Source organism: Sesamum indicum, linkage group LG7 (assembly GCF_026168435.1).
Source record: "Sesamum indicum cultivar Baizhima isolate 11 linkage group LG7, ASM2616843v1, whole genome shotgun sequence".
In the NCBI taxonomy this organism is placed as follows: domain Eukaryota; kingdom Viridiplantae; phylum Streptophyta; class Magnoliopsida; order Lamiales; family Pedaliaceae; genus Sesamum; species Sesamum indicum.
In genome coordinates, this window is record NC_142663.1 from 9,092,533 (window position 1) to 9,108,833 (window position 16,301).

At 32.0% G+C, this 16,301-nt stretch overlaps 2 protein-coding genes and 1 non-coding gene across 3 annotated transcripts; 2 read left to right on the forward strand and 1 right to left on the reverse strand.

Moving 5' to 3' along the window:
* Positions 1–1,692: 1,692 nt before the first annotated feature.
* On the forward strand, positions 1,693–5,043 carry LOC105166432 (monogalactosyldiacylglycerol synthase 2, chloroplastic-like). Its single transcript, NM_001304402.1, has 8 exons — positions 1,693–2,016; positions 2,583–2,755; positions 3,327–3,488; positions 3,572–3,713; positions 4,093–4,317; positions 4,446–4,508; positions 4,611–4,685; positions 4,780–5,043. The coding sequence occupies exons 1-8, from the start codon at positions 1,693–1,695 to the stop codon at positions 5,041–5,043; spliced, it is 1,428 nt and encodes a 475-aa protein (NP_001291331.1).
* Positions 5,044–6,476: 1,433 nt separating this feature from the next.
* Positions 6,477–6,547, forward strand: TRNAG-GCC (transfer RNA glycine (anticodon GCC)). Its single transcript has one exon. It is a non-coding gene; the product is annotated as a tRNA-Gly (tRNA).
* A 2,304-nt stretch (positions 6,548–8,851) lies between these two features.
* Positions 8,852–12,036, reverse strand: LOC105166433 (protein PLANT CADMIUM RESISTANCE 7). Its single transcript, XM_011085781.3, has 4 exons — positions 11,730–12,036; positions 11,542–11,613; positions 10,713–10,922; positions 8,852–9,185 (listed from the first exon to the last, which is right to left on the reverse strand). The coding sequence occupies exons 1-4, from the start codon at positions 11,944–11,946 to the stop codon at positions 9,097–9,099; spliced, it is 588 nt and encodes a 195-aa protein (XP_011084083.1). The 5' UTR covers positions 11,947–12,036; the 3' UTR covers positions 8,852–9,096.
* Positions 12,037–16,301: the final 4,265 nt, after the last annotated feature.

The window sequence follows — 16,301 nt, forward strand, 5'->3', positions numbered from 1 at the left end:
ACTCATGAGCCAACAGGATAACACTCCTTAGCTTTGGGTTTGAGAAAAAATATTTGAGGGGTATCATCAATACTTAACCAAAAGTTAATCACTTTTAGGGGGAAAAAATGAATAAATATATTTTGTCATATTTTTAAAAAAATATACTTAAAAAATTGAGAGTAATTACTCATTTTTTTTATCTAAAAAATTAAAATAGTTAATATTTATTAATTAATAATATCTTTTACATGAAAGTTTTTGTGTGTTTATTATATACACATTCATTACTTGACTTTGAGTTTGTAAAATTAATAAAATTTGAACTATTTTAACTCACTAATATATTTTATTATATTGTAATTCATTTTTTTCCAGTTAATGAAAAGTTGAATTGAATTTAAAATATAAAATGTTAAAAAAAGAAATCCTTTGAACTACAAATACATAAAATAAGGGTAGTATTATCCTATATTTAGTTGTATGTAGACAAAGTGTAGGGGGTACATTACATTGAAATATTTTGATATTAAGTCTAATTATAAAAACACTTTATACTTGTTATAAAATTATAAGTACACCACTAAAAGTTGTTGATATAATTTATCTCAAGCGATATATTTATAAAATTTGCCTCTTTATAGGGAATATATTTATAATTATAACTATAATATCGTAGGACGTATTTGTAATTTTGTAAAGAACTTGGGGTAATTATAATATTGTAGATGTATTTATAATTTTGTAAAGAACTTGAAGTATTTGTGTGATTAGATCCAACGTTCGAGAATGTCATCTAATTTGTCCTAAGAAAATAAAATAATAAATAAGTCAAATATTATTTTATATAATTTATCACAAACAATCAAAACGATCTTAATTACAATATTATTTTTGTGGGGGCTTTTTTTTTGTTGGGGGGGGGGGGTAAGTAATCAGCTCACAATTCTTGCATGATTATGCGTACACCTATGTAATAAAATTTCCATTTCACACAATGTAAGGTCAGGAAGCAGTATGTAGTCCGAGTCCGACCTGGGACAACATACAGTCATACACAATCACAAGTCAAAACAACTGTTCATCATGTAATGATGAATCACCAACTCACTTCCTCTCAGTCCCACAAAATTGCACTAAGCTAACCAAAATATCCGAATCTGCAAATCCGAAGATTCCCTCAAGTTGGCAATCTGACGGCTGATAATCCCTTCAAATCTCTCTTGTTGGCATAATTCGAGTATCAGAAACCGCACCCCTCCTTCATAACTTACAAAAGAACAACCATTCGCCAACTCAAGACTCTTCTCATCTCTCTTTCTCGCCGGAAATCAAAGTCCGCTGATTTTCTGAGCATTCTTGATTTTGTTTCGGTTTTGTTAAGGTATAGTGAGCAAATGTACGTACATTTTACGTTGTCCCTTTTGCTTTGGGACATTGTCTGTCCTTTGTTCTGTTTCTTGTACCCATCCTTAGCTCTCTTGCCGGACAAAGATGTTTGCTTGAAAAGGGTTTTCGAAATCCTCAAAGGTTGTGTGTTTGGTTGCTTTAAAGCTTATACATTTACTGATTTACATGTAACCCTCTTGCCAGGAGAAAAGGAAGTATTTTTGTCTAGCCCATTTCGGTATATTCAAGAATCATACGGTTCTTTTATTTTCTTTTTTTGGGTTTTGGAGTTGTTTGATTCAAACTGTTTGATGAAATTGATATATGTTCAGAAGCTCTACATTTATACATACAACGTTGTCTGAGTGTAGATTAGATATGGTGATGAAGGCAGCATCACCGAGGAAATCCATAAACAGGGTGTTCGAAAGAGTTGGGGTGTATGGATTTGGGGTTGTGAGCAGGCAGAAAAGGTGCAAATATGCCGTTGAATGTGAAGAAGAAGATGGGAGGATGGAGATGGAACAGCTCGGCGCTGAGAGGACCAAAAATGTGCTGATTCTGATGAGCGACACGGGCGGCGGCCACCGAGCGTCTGCCGAGGCGATCAGGGATGCGTTCCAGCTCGAATACGGGGATGAGTATAGAGTAAGCTCATCGAAATTTTAGTTTGTTTTGCATTCTGTTACTTACCATGTATGCATGTATAGCCATAAATGCTCTTTGAGTTTTGCTAGTAATGTTACAACTCAAATTTTGGAGGTCTTTGAGCAATTCTTGATTGAGGTTTATTGATCAGGCCATGTTCCTGAATATTTGTACTAGCTAAACTTTAGGTGCTAGAACTTTGAGAGGCTTAGTTCCTGTCTTGACTGCTTGGCAATTCCACCACCGCGATTTGTTTTACGTCTTTGCTTCCGATTTTAGCAGTGATATTTTTGGTCTAAGAGACTAACTCAATTTTGCTTATGAAGTGATTCTTTGCCATCTCTTCAATCGTTTCTTGGTTAGATTATGTTAATATTGGGCCGATGCAAATAAAGCTTTAGTAGAAATACTAGAAATTAACGAGAATGATCTTTCTTGTGTGCTTGAGGATTTGAAGACGTTAAATCCCGTAATCCACCAAAAGATAAAAGCTACTATGATTATAAGTAGTTTATTCATGATGCTATTCCCCTACCTCATTTCCTTTGCTTTTTTTTTTTCCTCAGATATTTGTGAAGGATGTGTGGAAAGAGTATACTGGCTGGCCGTTGAATGATATGGAACGACAGTATAAGTTCATGGTTAAACATGTGCAGCTTTGGAAAGTTGCATTTCATAGCACCTCTCCTAGATGGATACACTCTGTCTATCTTGCTGCCTTTGCTGCCTTTTACGCCAAGTATGTATACCTGTTCCTACTATCCTATCACCTTCACTCTAAATCCAGATAAATCACATTAGAGACATCTGATTTGTACTTCTGTCACCCACAAGTAGATTATTGGTTTTCATGATATCTATGTTCTTCGATTGACTGATCTTTGCAATAGCTTAAGTGCATATCAGCTCTATGATTAAAATACATTGAAAATAGTGTTTTTTGTTTACAACTTATGGTTTTGAATTGCTTAAAATAAGCTCATTTAAGCCAAAAGCTATAAGCCTATAACATTCTCCTCGAAACACTATAACTTCAGTTTTTCACCACCATTTGTTTCTGTTTTCAGGCATTCTTAACTTTCACTACTTTAAACTTACAATTTCTCTACTACTTATTTTCTCAAAAGGAATTAGACGCTAGTGAAAACCCCCCTTAATCTCTCTTTTCTCGAGCTGGATGTTAACTATGCTGCGAATGATGCATCACAGCTTGGTAGAATATATATAGTTAAGGGAATAATGCTTTCATAGAGCTACTAAATATTTCACCATTTTATGTCTGTTATAATGCTGCAATTTTCATCTTAAAGGGAAGTTGAGGCTGGTCTAATGGCGTACGAGCCTGATATTATCATTAGTGTGCACCCGCTAATGCAGCATATTCCACTGTGGGTGCTGAAACGGCAAAACCTGCGAAAGAAAGTGACGTTTGTTACTGTCGTAACGGACCTAACCACTTGCCATCGTACATGGTAATACACTGATTTCATGTTGATTCAGGCCCTATTAAACTCCACATGCTGCAATACTAACATCAGAACATTATTTTGTTAAGGTTTCATCCATCGGTGAACCGACTATATTGTCCGTCAGAGGAGGTAGCAAAGAGGGCTTTGCTAGATGGGCTCGAAGAATCTCAAATTCGTGTATTTGGCTTGCCCATCCGACCCTCTTTTTGTCGAGCAGTTTTCTCCAAGGTGGATGCCATTTCCTCTCATGCTGTGTTTGTTTTTGTTTTTTGGTTAGACAAAAGATAGGAAAAGCCACCACGAACAATTACCTATATCTTTATAAACCATACAGTTCAGTGTGTTTGAACTTATTGTTATTCATCTTAAACTACTACAAAATACAAAATCAAACAGACTGAGGACTCTAAATAACACACACACACTTGTCACTATCTTTCTCTCTTATTCTCCCAAAAATAAAAAACAAAACGTTCAATAAAACCAAACAAAGCCATTTCTCTGAGTTACTTCTTTCACTGTAAGCCCCTGCTCCCCCCCATCCTTGGATAAATTTGAATATTTGGAGGTGATCTAGATGGTGGAACTTTTCCGCTTTTGTTCATAGGACGATTTAAGGGTAGAACTTGAAATGGATCCACAACTGCCAGCCGTCCTGCTAATGGGAGGTGGAGAAGGCATGGGACCCGTGAAGAAAACGGCAAGGGCTCTTGGAGAATCTCTGTTCGATACAAAACTTGAAAAGCCAATCGGACAACTGATTATCATCTGTGGCCGTAATGAAACTCTGTTCTCCACATTACAATCACTTGAGTGGAAAATCCCAGTTAAGGTGAACTTCATTTGTTCTTCAAGTTGTCTTTGAGTTACAAGCTATACATGTAGTACTAGCCAGAGAGTATACTTGGTCTTCTTGGACCAAACTTAATCAAACTTTTGCCGTATTATTCCTTCATTTAGATTAGAGGGTTTGAGAAACAAATGCAGAAATGGATGAGTGCTTGTGACTGCATCATCACAAAAGTATGTCGTTTGCCTTTATACTCCTTTAATCTCTTCTACCTCTACCATAAATATGTTCTGGCGTCGTAGACTAGTTGTTGATCGGATTTTTGAATTTTTTAGGCGGGTCCTGGTACTATTGCTGAAGCATTTATAAGAGGGCTACCAGTTATACTTAACGATTACATCCCCGGGCAAGTAAGTGCATGCATGTGAAGGCAGAATGCCTGTTTGTCCGTATCTTGAAACTTTGCCGTCTGTAATTGCTTTCTCTTTTATTTGGCATTGGCAGGAGAAAGGGAATGTTCCATACGTAGTTGACAATGGGGCAGGAGTATTCACCCGAAGCCCCAACGAAACTGCAAGAATTGTGGCCGAATGGTTCAGCACAAAGAAGGACGAACTCAATAGATTGTCGGAAAATGCACTAAAACTTGCACAACCGGAGGCAGTTTTCGACATTGTGAAGGACATTCACGACCTCGCATGCCAACGGGGCCCTTTAGCTAACATCTCCTACATGTTGACTTCATCCTTCTCGAGCCTAATTTACTAGAATTCATCACCAGAACTGAGGTTTGCTCTACTAGGCCATGTACAGTTAGCTGAAGGATGAAACTATTCTTTGATCACTCGAGTTATTGGCTTGTTACTGAAGGTGTAAATTATAGAACAAATGTGATATACTTTTCATTTGATTGGTCACTTTCTATGAATTGCACATTAAACTTGCCATATAATTAGTTCAGATTCAGTTAAACTCGATTTGTGTTAAAATTTCCAGTTGAAGTATGTAAATTGTTGGAAAATTAATTCCATTATTTAGCATGAAATTACTTTGGTTGGAGAAATATAGGTGAATGAGAAATCAAAGCCTAAAGTAAGACATTCGAACTTATAAAACGAACTAGTTAGTACCTCATGCCAAGGCATGGGATAATTATATTTCTTGAAAAATAAATAATAATTTTATAAATTATTTAAATTTAAGAAATAAAAATAAATAAATGATACATAATCTATAACTTAAAATTAAAGTAAGGGTAACCATCACTTTTTAGTCCCCGTTAATTTGTAGATTCCATTATTTTTGGTCCTTTCCGTTATCTAATCGTTAGTTTTAATGGATATGTGGGCCAAAAAAAAGAAACTATTTTTCTTGCCAAAACGGCATTACTCGGTTATTTTACTAAATGAAACATTTATTAAATAAAATCAGTTAAAATAAGTTAGCAATTTAACTCCCTATATTTTTAAAAATACATCAATTTACCCTACTGTATTTTTCAAAAATGCTTTTCTAATTTGCAATATCACATGGAGGTAATACTTATAGTATGCGATTTTAAAAATATATTTGTTCAAAATAATTTTTTTAATAATTGAATTGTATAATATATTAATTTTAATAAAATAGATAAAGATAAGCTATTCTCTAAACGTAAAATTAATGTGAATGGTAATGAAAATACATTTTTAAAATATGAAGATGGAAATTTAAATTTTATATCTTTCAATTTTAAAAGATGGAGTTTAAATTAAGTAGTGATTGATCTTATTTATATATATATATATATATATATATATAATACACTACGGATAAAAATAAGTAAATTTGTTTAATCATCATTGCTATTATTATCATTAGATTAATTCATAAAAATCATTAAATTTGAACATAAGTCTACAAGCAGAAAAATAGAAATATTATATACAATGTATCTTGGTACAAATATATACCCTTAAATAAATATAAACTATTATAAGTTAATTGTTTGAATTTATAAATTTACAAAATTACAAGATGTACAGATTGATATTAAAATATAACAATAAATTAGTTATATGGATTATATTAATAATTATTTACAAAATAAAATGATCAAAAACTACATTTTTTATTATACTAATTTTAGATAACATATTTTATTATTATCAAATTGTTGCGGTGTTTGAACTTAATAACACCAAGTATCTCCCAGACAGAAAGCACCAGTGGTCTAGTGGTAGAATAGTACCCTGCCACGGTACAGACCCGGGTTCGATTCCCGGCTGGTGCAAAATAAGTAAATCATTTTTGCTACACAAATTGAAGTAACGGAAAGATGAAAAAGGAGTACTTTCATTTACAACTTCTTTTTCCTTTTCTTTCTTTCTTTTGTTTTGTTTGATTTTGAGTAAAGTAGTTCTAATTTCATGATAAATTTTAATCATCAAAATTTAATGTACGTTAATTATTAATATCAAACATGTATAATATACCAACAACTAATAATAAAGTAGACCGATGGCAAATGTATACTTATTGACTATTGTGCTAGACAAAAAGCTTACAAATTCTATTACTTAACCACACACTCAGCGATCATCATTACAGATGTTATATTCCATGAGGAGATTTTTCCTTCCAATCTTCTTCTTTTCTAGATCTTAATCACACACCTCTTCTTCTTCTAGATTTAACTCAAAACTCCATGCACATTGATTCCCCTCCATCTCTTAATCTTGTTCGCCCTTTCTCATCTTCATCTATTTCTCAGGAAATGCTCCAGGATAATCTAGAAACCCGCCTAGATGATAGATTTTATACGCAATCACTCTTCTACATATACAAATGCACACATATCCTTTGTTGCTCAATTCTTTGTCTCACAGGAACCATGATATTTTGTTTCAAGCACATGAGCATGCAGAACAGAGAGAGAAGCCATGAAAATGGAGCTTGGTACGCTTGGAAAAAACAAACATGGGACCTTAGTATATGATCTCATCGGATGGTTACTCAGCACCTCCTGGAACGGTTTGTCAATTGAAAAAAGAATCCTTTTATGGTCTTAACCTTGATTCTCGCTAATGGAATTTTGAGTTATCCTTAAAACTCTCTGACTATGGTTTCACACAATCAGCTCATGATCATTGTTTATTTGCTACGAATAAAGGTGGAGATTTTCTTGCCCTATTAATCTATGTTAATGATGTGCTCATCAAAGGTACCTCGGAGTTATTGATTCCTGATATCAAACATTACCTGGATGAACTTTTCAAAATTAAAGATCTTGGTTGTGTCAAATATTTTTTGGGACTTGAGATTGCCAGTTCTACTGAAAGCCTAAGTGTTTCTTAACAAAAATATATCCTAAACATCATCACAGACTTGAACCTCATTGATGCTAAGTGTTGTCCTACTCCGCTTCCCTAGGGTTTGAAGCGTATTGCAGAACAAGGATTCTTCATGAGCCAAATCAATATAGAAGGTTGGTCGGTTGTCTTCTCTATCTTGTTTATACTTGACCAGATATCTGCTTTGCAGTCCGACAGCGGAGCCAATTCTTACAACATCCAACGGATCAACATTGGGTTGTTACCATTCACGTTGTACGCTATTTGAAAGGCATTATGTCCATGGACTTATCTTCCCTTCCTGCTATGATCTTCACCTTAATGTATATTCTGATGCTGATTGGGCAAGTTGTATGGACAATAGACGTTCTACCACGATTATTGTGTATTTTCTGGTCCTTTCTTGATTTCTTAGAAAACCATGAAACAAAACACTGTCTCTTAGTCATCGACTGAAGTAGAATATGGTTCCATATCATTCATGGTCGGTGAGCTTCAACGGATTGCATACATCCTTCGTGATTTTCATATTCCTATAGTCACCACCATTCCCATTTGGTGCGACGCTAACCCTTTCTTCCATGAACCATAGAAGAATCTATATATTGACTACAATTTTGTTCATGATTGCTAAAGGAATGCTCCATTGCACCTAACCACATTGCCAGCAAACTTCTGCCTGCCGAAATGTCCACAAAGATACTCTCTGGACCAGGATTCCACACATTTCTGTGCAAGTTAGGCTTGGTGTTGCTACCCCAACTCCAACTTGAAGATGAGTGAAGAAAGTCTTGAACCTTAGCTAGTTCGCAATTTTTTTTACAACCTTATTAGTAAAGTAGCAACTTTACAATTATTGTATAGGAGTTAGTAAACTCCCACCTTTGTATTAATAAGCCTGTCCAATGAACAGAAAATAGAATTCTCCATTAACGATTTTTATCTCTCATGAACATTTACTGAATGATGTGTACACCATGTTTTCAATTTTCACATGTTTTTTCAATGAATTTCCTAATAGAAGTTGGCGAGAGGATTGAACGAGAAGTTTTTGAAGTTATGTAACAATTTTTAGAGATTCCCCTACCCAATAGGACCAAAAGTGTATAGTAGCCCAAATTATGGGCGAAAATTCGTACATGGACAAATCCCATCTAATGCACGTAGACAAAAATTTTGCATCAAAAAAAAGAACTTGATTGCTTGTACCAACAACAAGATAAAGAAGATCACGCATGGAAAAGTGGTACAAACAAAGTTGAGAAAAGAAGTATGGATGGATCTAATAAGACTTGTTTGTTCTTAGTGCTAAAATATGTGTTGTTTCATTCTCACTAGCCCTCCCCGTATACTTTGTATTCACTTCTCCCATTTCCTGCCCAAAGACTCTGGAAGATTTACATTCATCAATGTATTCTTTTACAACTAACAAATGTATACAAAAAAAAACAAAAGACTTACCATTTCAACATCAACTTATATAAAGCTTCTATGTTCTTTCCATCTTTTCAGGCTTGGGTGGAGTGATGGTGTATATGGCAACTGCATATCTTTGTCTTTCAAGATTCTCGAACCACCCTCCATTAAGAAACAATTAGCAAATTGTCAATCAATAAATAATACATCCTCGCACCTAAACTCAATGGCGAAAAAAACAAAAACAATTAGCAAATTGTCAATCAATAAATAATACATGTCTTCTCTTCCTAAATCCAACCCATGTCCAAAGCAAACTAGCTAGCTTGAGGGTTGTTTGGTTGTGCATTTCCAATGAAGACAAAAGAACATATTCAACTTATAGTGCTTAATACTATATACAAACACAACTCAACATATTGCAACATCATACATATTAGCAAATTGCAATTCACCCCCACCCCTCCAGAGCAAAAAATAGAAAAAAACGTCACCCCTTAGTCATTTATTTTTTGGGTGAATAGCAATTTATCCCCCTGTGATATTAAAAATGAGCACATTATCCCCCTATGAAAAAAATATAGCAATTTACCTTCCTATACTTTTTAAAATGAAGCAATTTACCTCCTTATATAGGGAGGTAGATTGCTTCATTTTAAAAATCATAGGGGGGTAAAATGTTGTATTTTAAAAAATATAGGGAGGTAGATTGCTTCATTTTAAAAATCATAGGGGGTAAAATGTTGTATTTTAAAAGATATAGGGAGGTAAATCGCTATTTCACAAGGGGATAATTTGCTCATTTGCGATATCACAAGGGGGTTGCTTCCATTTTTCCCTTTATTTTTTTGTGTCAATTTATAATTTTAAATTTGCAAAATTATAAGTTACCATTTATGATCGTTTCTCAATCAAATTTTTTGTTAGAAAAACATTGCATGTAATGCACAATATCTTATCTAAACATCACATTATCCTTAAATATCACATGTGTACTGTATCTGATGCTTTTTTAAGTAGAAAATATTTTTAAAAAATAATCATATTGGGGGTGAGGGTGGGGGGGGGGGGGACATGGAGAATGTATGTGCATATGAGGTAAAACTGCATTTTTTGTTCCACATGATAAGGGCGTCTACACATTTGGTCCTTTGCTATATCAAAATTTAAAAATACTCTCAAAATTGAATATTTTCTACACAATTAGTCCCACAACCCAACTTCTGTAAAAAAATTGATGGCATAATCACATATCCTGCATGTCCCAATTATTTTTGGATCAAAAGTAGCTCTTGAGACTAAATATGTTGAAAAAATTAAAATGTTAATACCAACATAGACCTTATATGCTATGGGCCGAAAAATGTTGGGACAAAATCACATCTTTCATCTCACACAATAAGAAAGTCTATACTTTTAGTCCCAAAATTGAATTCATTTTTTATACGTTTAGTTTCAAGAGCCACTTTTCATCGAAAACTAACAACCACGTGATTTTGTAGTCTTTTTTTTTTAACTAAATTGGGATGTGAGATAAAATGAGTAAAAAAAAAAAACCTAATTCTAATACTATTTAAAAATTTATGTAAAGCGAAAGACTAAAAATATTGATCCAATCATACGGGATTAAAAATATAATTTTGGTTGTGCATATAATTTATACTAATAGAATTTGGAGAAAGAGTTTACCAAGACTAGGATCAAAGCCGTGATGGTCAAGCTCTCGATACTCTTGGCATAAGGCACAGGGCAAGCAACATGCATGAGTTAGGCAATCATTACAAGGGCTTCCTCTAATGTTGAACTTTGTTCTGATTATTGTTCGCGTGCGGCAAGTGTACGTCCACATCCCGCATATCACTGCACATACTCCCAAGATAACCAACGCATCTCCCGACACTGCACCATCCATATATTACAAACAAAAATTAACTTCACAAAATTCTCCTAACTATTCCTATTTCTTGAATTCTTTCTGCATGTACAAGGAAAGGTTCCCATGACATATACTAATTTGAAGAAACTTAGATTTTTTTATGTATTTTAGTTCTACATTAGGCAGCCCGTTGGCCCCATCACTGTAAGAAATAATAGCACTATTAAAAATATAAATACCTTGCAAAAATAATAAAATTCGTTGCTAATTTATATTAGTAGCGAATTTAACAAGAAAATAAATATTTACTTGCTAATTAGATCGTAACTGATTTTAATATTCAATTTTTTGTTGCTGAAATCGCTAACTAACAAAAATATTTATCCATATATAAGATTTTGAGAGGAATTACTTTCAACTTTTTTGGCCAAGATTAGCTACGGAGTTTTGCAATATTAAAAAATTTCTTTTTAATTATTGAAGAAAATATTTCATTTCTAATGTTAATTTTGAATTTCACAAAAATTTAAAGTTCTTATCGTTTACTAAATTTGTGGCTAATTACCAGCAAATGTACTCTCTCTCCTTTTTTTTTTTTTTTGTTCCTTGCAATATCATTAATTAGAATAGATGGATACTTACATGTTTTCCCCTCCGTTATGATCTCGACAATCTCCGAGGATGTTATACATGGACAAAACAATGTTTTGCAACCTATGTATATACAGAAAAAGCATTTGAGAAAAGAAATTGAACAAAATAGTTACTGAAATGAGAGATATATATTATATATAGAGAGGGATATATATATATATATATATATATAGTACAAGTTTTCATGTCTGAATGACATCTAAAGAGTCCGGTGCTCCAATTCGCCATGCTTCGTTGTCTGGATGCGATTCCAATTGGAGTGGGTTGGATATACAGAACACTATTGGCATTTTGGGAGTTGTCTCCGTCGTTCAGAGGAGGTAGGAAAAGGGGCGACGGCGGTGGGGTTGCCCGCATCGACATCAGCTGGAAAACCTGGTAAATGTGATGCATGTTTGAGAGAAGAGCGAGCGAGCGAGCGAGAGAGAGAGACAGGTGAGGGAGAGGGAGAGAGGAAGACAAAGATCAGCGTGGTGGAGGGCTTTTTTCTCTATTATTTGGTTCTGAATGCATGCATGGATTTGAGATGTTGGTTTTAGCAAAGGCAAAAGATGTGTACCACCAATTATTTAGGAAGGAGCTCTGAACCATTAGATTTTGGATGATTTTATAGGGAAGGATTTAGAATGTTGAGAGCTGAGAAGCTCAAAAGTTTTAGTAATCAGGAAGGGCTTGCTCGATTAGTAAGGTTGGAGTCTTAAGTTTGATAAATTTTTATGTATATCTATTTTTATAATAGCTTGTTGTCAAGTAAAGTCGGAAAAATAGTTTCACCGTATAGTAAATAATTTAATTAATTAATTTGTTGAATAAAATATTAAATTCGTTAAAAATCGCCAAAAAAAAGAAAAGAGAAATTTAATGACATAAAAAGTGAGCGGCAATTTTAATTTTGTCACTAATTATATATATTTAGTGATAATAAGTTTTAGAAAAAAATGCAAGCAACCCTCTAGTGATATTGCAAATGAGTAATTGCTCCCTTATGAAAAAAATAACAATTGCAACGGAAAATATTATCGACGGAAAAATCCAGTCGAAACAATTGCAACGGATCTGGGTGGTTTTAATATATATATATATATATTCGTCTCAAGTTGTGTCAAATGGACCGATTATGTTTTAAGTAAGTTTGCAGCGGCCTTTGCGACTATTTTGGATGGATTATATCGTACTATATGTATTTGGAACGGATAACAGTCCCAATACCTTCAAAGATTGGGCGAATATTTGCTATAAATGTATGTTAGAATTATTAATAAACCATGTGACTCATTTGGGACAAATTTTTGTGATGGGAGACATCACAAATTTTAGGATGGTTTTGCAACAATCAGTACTGTTGCAAATAGGGGTGGCAGATGAGTCGAGCCGGCTCGATTTTGAGCTCGAGCTCAATTCTGGCTATTCACCAGCGCGAGCTGGTGAATATATTTTTTTTATTTTTTATATATATTTTTATTTTTTTATTTTTTTATATATTTAATTTTATATTTAATATTTGATCAATTTTATAATCAAAATTGACTATATATTATAATTATTAATCAATATCATATATTTTATTTTGGATGATAATAAATTATGGTATTTTTATTTATATATTTAATCTTTATACAAAAATAAATTTAGTCAACAACTTAGTAAATTATAATATTTTTATATAATTAAAATTATTATTTAATATTATATATGTAAACTTTATGTTATATTTTAATATATATTTGTATTACGTTATACATTTTTTAAATTGACAAGTAATTCACTCATAATTTTTTATTATTTATAAACTTATGTCAAAATTAAGTAATTCCTATGAATTAATCTAAAAATTATAATAATAATAATAACAATAACAATAATAATAATAATAATAATAATGATGATGATGATGATGATGATGATGATGATGATGAACAATTCTAATTATTCTTTATTATATATGTAATGAGATTGAAAAATTTAATCAATAATTACGATATCTTAAAATTTGGGCACCCGATCCAAACAAAATTTAAATATATACAAGACTGTATCCATTAGATCATATCAGACGGTATGATTTAAAATTACATGGTCTGATTCAACGATACACCGTCTTAAATGATTACTCTTATGTTTCGAGTATGATATCTCGACATCCGTATATCCAATAAGTCTAAAATTTTACCAAATATATTTTTCTGTAAGTTTTATCATATCTAACGGTCTGATCTGAATTTAATGGCCCGATTAATCCATGTTGTTCAACAATGTAAGATGATAGTTACATCAATGTTATACTAACATTTATAAATATATAAATTTTACAGATTGTGAACATATATTAATTTCAACTATAAAATATTTTTATGTATCTCAATTGCATTATTTCATAAAATTGATATTTTCCCAATAACTTTAAACTGTTCAAAATGATTTTTTTTTTGTACAATTTACTAATTATATTACTACTAAACTAATCAGTAGTTTATATTTATAACAATAAATTAGAATTTCATACTATATTTTGGTATATATATAATATAGTATACATTATACAATCTATTTTATTACTTATAAATTTATGTAAAAAATTGGTGATTCACATTATTTAATCTAATAATAATAATAATAACAATAATATAGTATACATTATACAATTTATTTTATTACTTATAAATTTATGTAAAAATTAATGATTTTCATAACTTATAATAATAATAATAAAAACAAAAATAATTAAAAAAAAATAGTTTGAGCTCGAGCTCGTTAGATTGAGCTCAAGCTCAACATATAGTCGTCGAGCTCGAGCTTGAGCTCGACTCGTTGCCACCCCTAGTTGCAATCGCAACGGGAGTGAGTTGACTTTTTACGGGGCACAATTTGTTTAATTTATGACTAGTGAGATGTGGAAAAGTCCATGGCAAAAATTTTATTGTTGTACTTTTAAAAAAGTAAATTCTAATTCTCTTAATACTTTTTAGTCAAATTATATTTTTAAATTAAAGAAAATTGAAATAAAATGCTAGGTATAAAAATTAGCAACAGGTGGTGGTGGTGGCGGCGAGTGATGGGTGGTGAGAGAGAAGCGTTTGGGTGGGTGGGGGAGAATTGGAGAAGATGATAGAAAATGGAAAAAATTATGCAAAATATACCTTTTATATTAAAAATTTGGAATCGCCTTTCAAAATGAGTTATTATATATAAAGTTGTATATAAGGCCGTTCTTCTAATATTTCTATATAAGAATAATTATATTTGTATCCCTTAATTTATGGTCTTTTTATATAAACCATCCCTATCTTTTAGATAATATCACATACACCCACCAAAATATCATTATCACTTACACAAACCACCCTTCACTTTTTTGAAAAATTATACACATAAAATATTAGCATCATTACACAAACTACCTCTACTTTTTAGTTGCCAGGGGTAGTTTCTATAATTATGCAAAAAATAGGAGTGGTTTGTGTAAATAGAGATTATAAGTTAGGGGGTGTAAATATAATTATCCCTTCTATATATTAATTTTCGTAAATCAAAATGACATTGTATTGGTTAGCCCTTCATAAAGCCATTCCAAATCAAGAAAACGACATTATATTAATGAGCCATTCATAAAGTCGTTCCAAAAGGAATTCCAAACAAAGAATTATTTTTTTAAAAGAATATATAAAAATCCGTACTGCACATATAATGTAATTGAAGTATATAAAAATATTTGAAATTGAAACTGATATATATTCACAAAATGAAATAAATTTGTGTATTCATAATTGTTAGTATTACATTGATGTAGCTATCATCTTACATTCTTGTAATGCATGGCTTAATCGGATATGATGAAACCGACAAAAGAATACATACGATGAAATTTCGGACTAATTGGATATACAAATGTCGAGATATTATATCCGAAACATAAGAGTAGTCTTTCAATCCAGTGCATCATTGAATCACGATATGTGATTTTAAATCAGACTGGCAGTTGGAATCAAATGGATACAGTCTTATATGTATTTAAGTTTGCAATAAATTCAGTGCACGAATTTTAAGATATCGTACTTGAAAATATAAGTCTTGAAATCTAAACACATTATAACTCTGGAACAACCATTTGAAAATTGAATTTTCCCAATTTTTTTTAGAATTTTTCTCCAAACGAATATATTAGACCGATTTTTTGAATGACTTTATATAATGGCGGTTCCAAATTTTCAATTTCTATCCATACTTTGAGCTGACGCCGAAATAAATCCACTAAATATTATAAATTTTCAAACAACCCTAGTAACACATTTTTAAAATTTTTCGACGTTCCAAATATTAATTATTATTTTTCTAAAAAAATAAAAACTTGTTCATAAAATATTATAAACTTAAATATTTCACAAAATATCAAATAATTGGAACGATTTATGGACTGTTCAAATGTATTACGTTTTGTACCGATGTTTTTAATGATCAAAGCGAATTATATATTTGGAATGGATTTTGGACTAGGTTTTGAAATGGTGAGCCTTCATAAAAAGAGAAGCCGTTCTAAATTTTTATAGCAATTTCAAAAGCCGTTCCAAATTATAATAGTGAAATTTTTGTAACGGCTTTACGAATACGACTGTAGGAACAACCTTTGTAACTTTGCCGTTCCAAACATATAAAATTCTTCTGGCAAAAAATATGACGTTAGCAAATATTTTCCGTTCCAAGTTGCTACAAAAGGCCATTCCAATTGGAACAGACATATGGTTGTTTCAAAA

Bases quoted from the DNA above. Each gene is read 5' to 3' on its own strand.
- LOC105166432 (NM_001304402.1), top strand. From the start codon at position 1,693: ATGTTCAGAAGCTCTACATTTATACATACAACGTTGTCTGAGTGTAGA. The intron at 2,017-2,582 runs GTAAGCTCATCG...TTTTTTCCTCAG, and splicing joins AATACGGGGATGAGTATAGA to ATATTTGTGAAGGATGTGTG. The intron at 4,509-4,610 runs GTATGTCGTTTG...TGAATTTTTTAG, and splicing joins GTGACTGCATCATCACAAAA to GCGGGTCCTGGTACTATTGC.
- LOC105166433 (XM_011085781.3), bottom strand. From the start codon at position 11,946: ATGCATCACATTTACCAGGTTTTCCAGCTGATGTCGATGCGGGCAACC. The intron at 11,614-11,729 runs GTACTATATATA...GTATATACATAG, and splicing joins TCATTCAGACATGAAAACTT to GTTGCAAAACATTGTTTTGT. The intron at 10,923-11,541 runs GTAAGTATCCAT...TGGATGGTGCAG, and splicing joins CATAACGGAGGGGAAAACAT to TGTCGGGAGATGCGTTGGTT.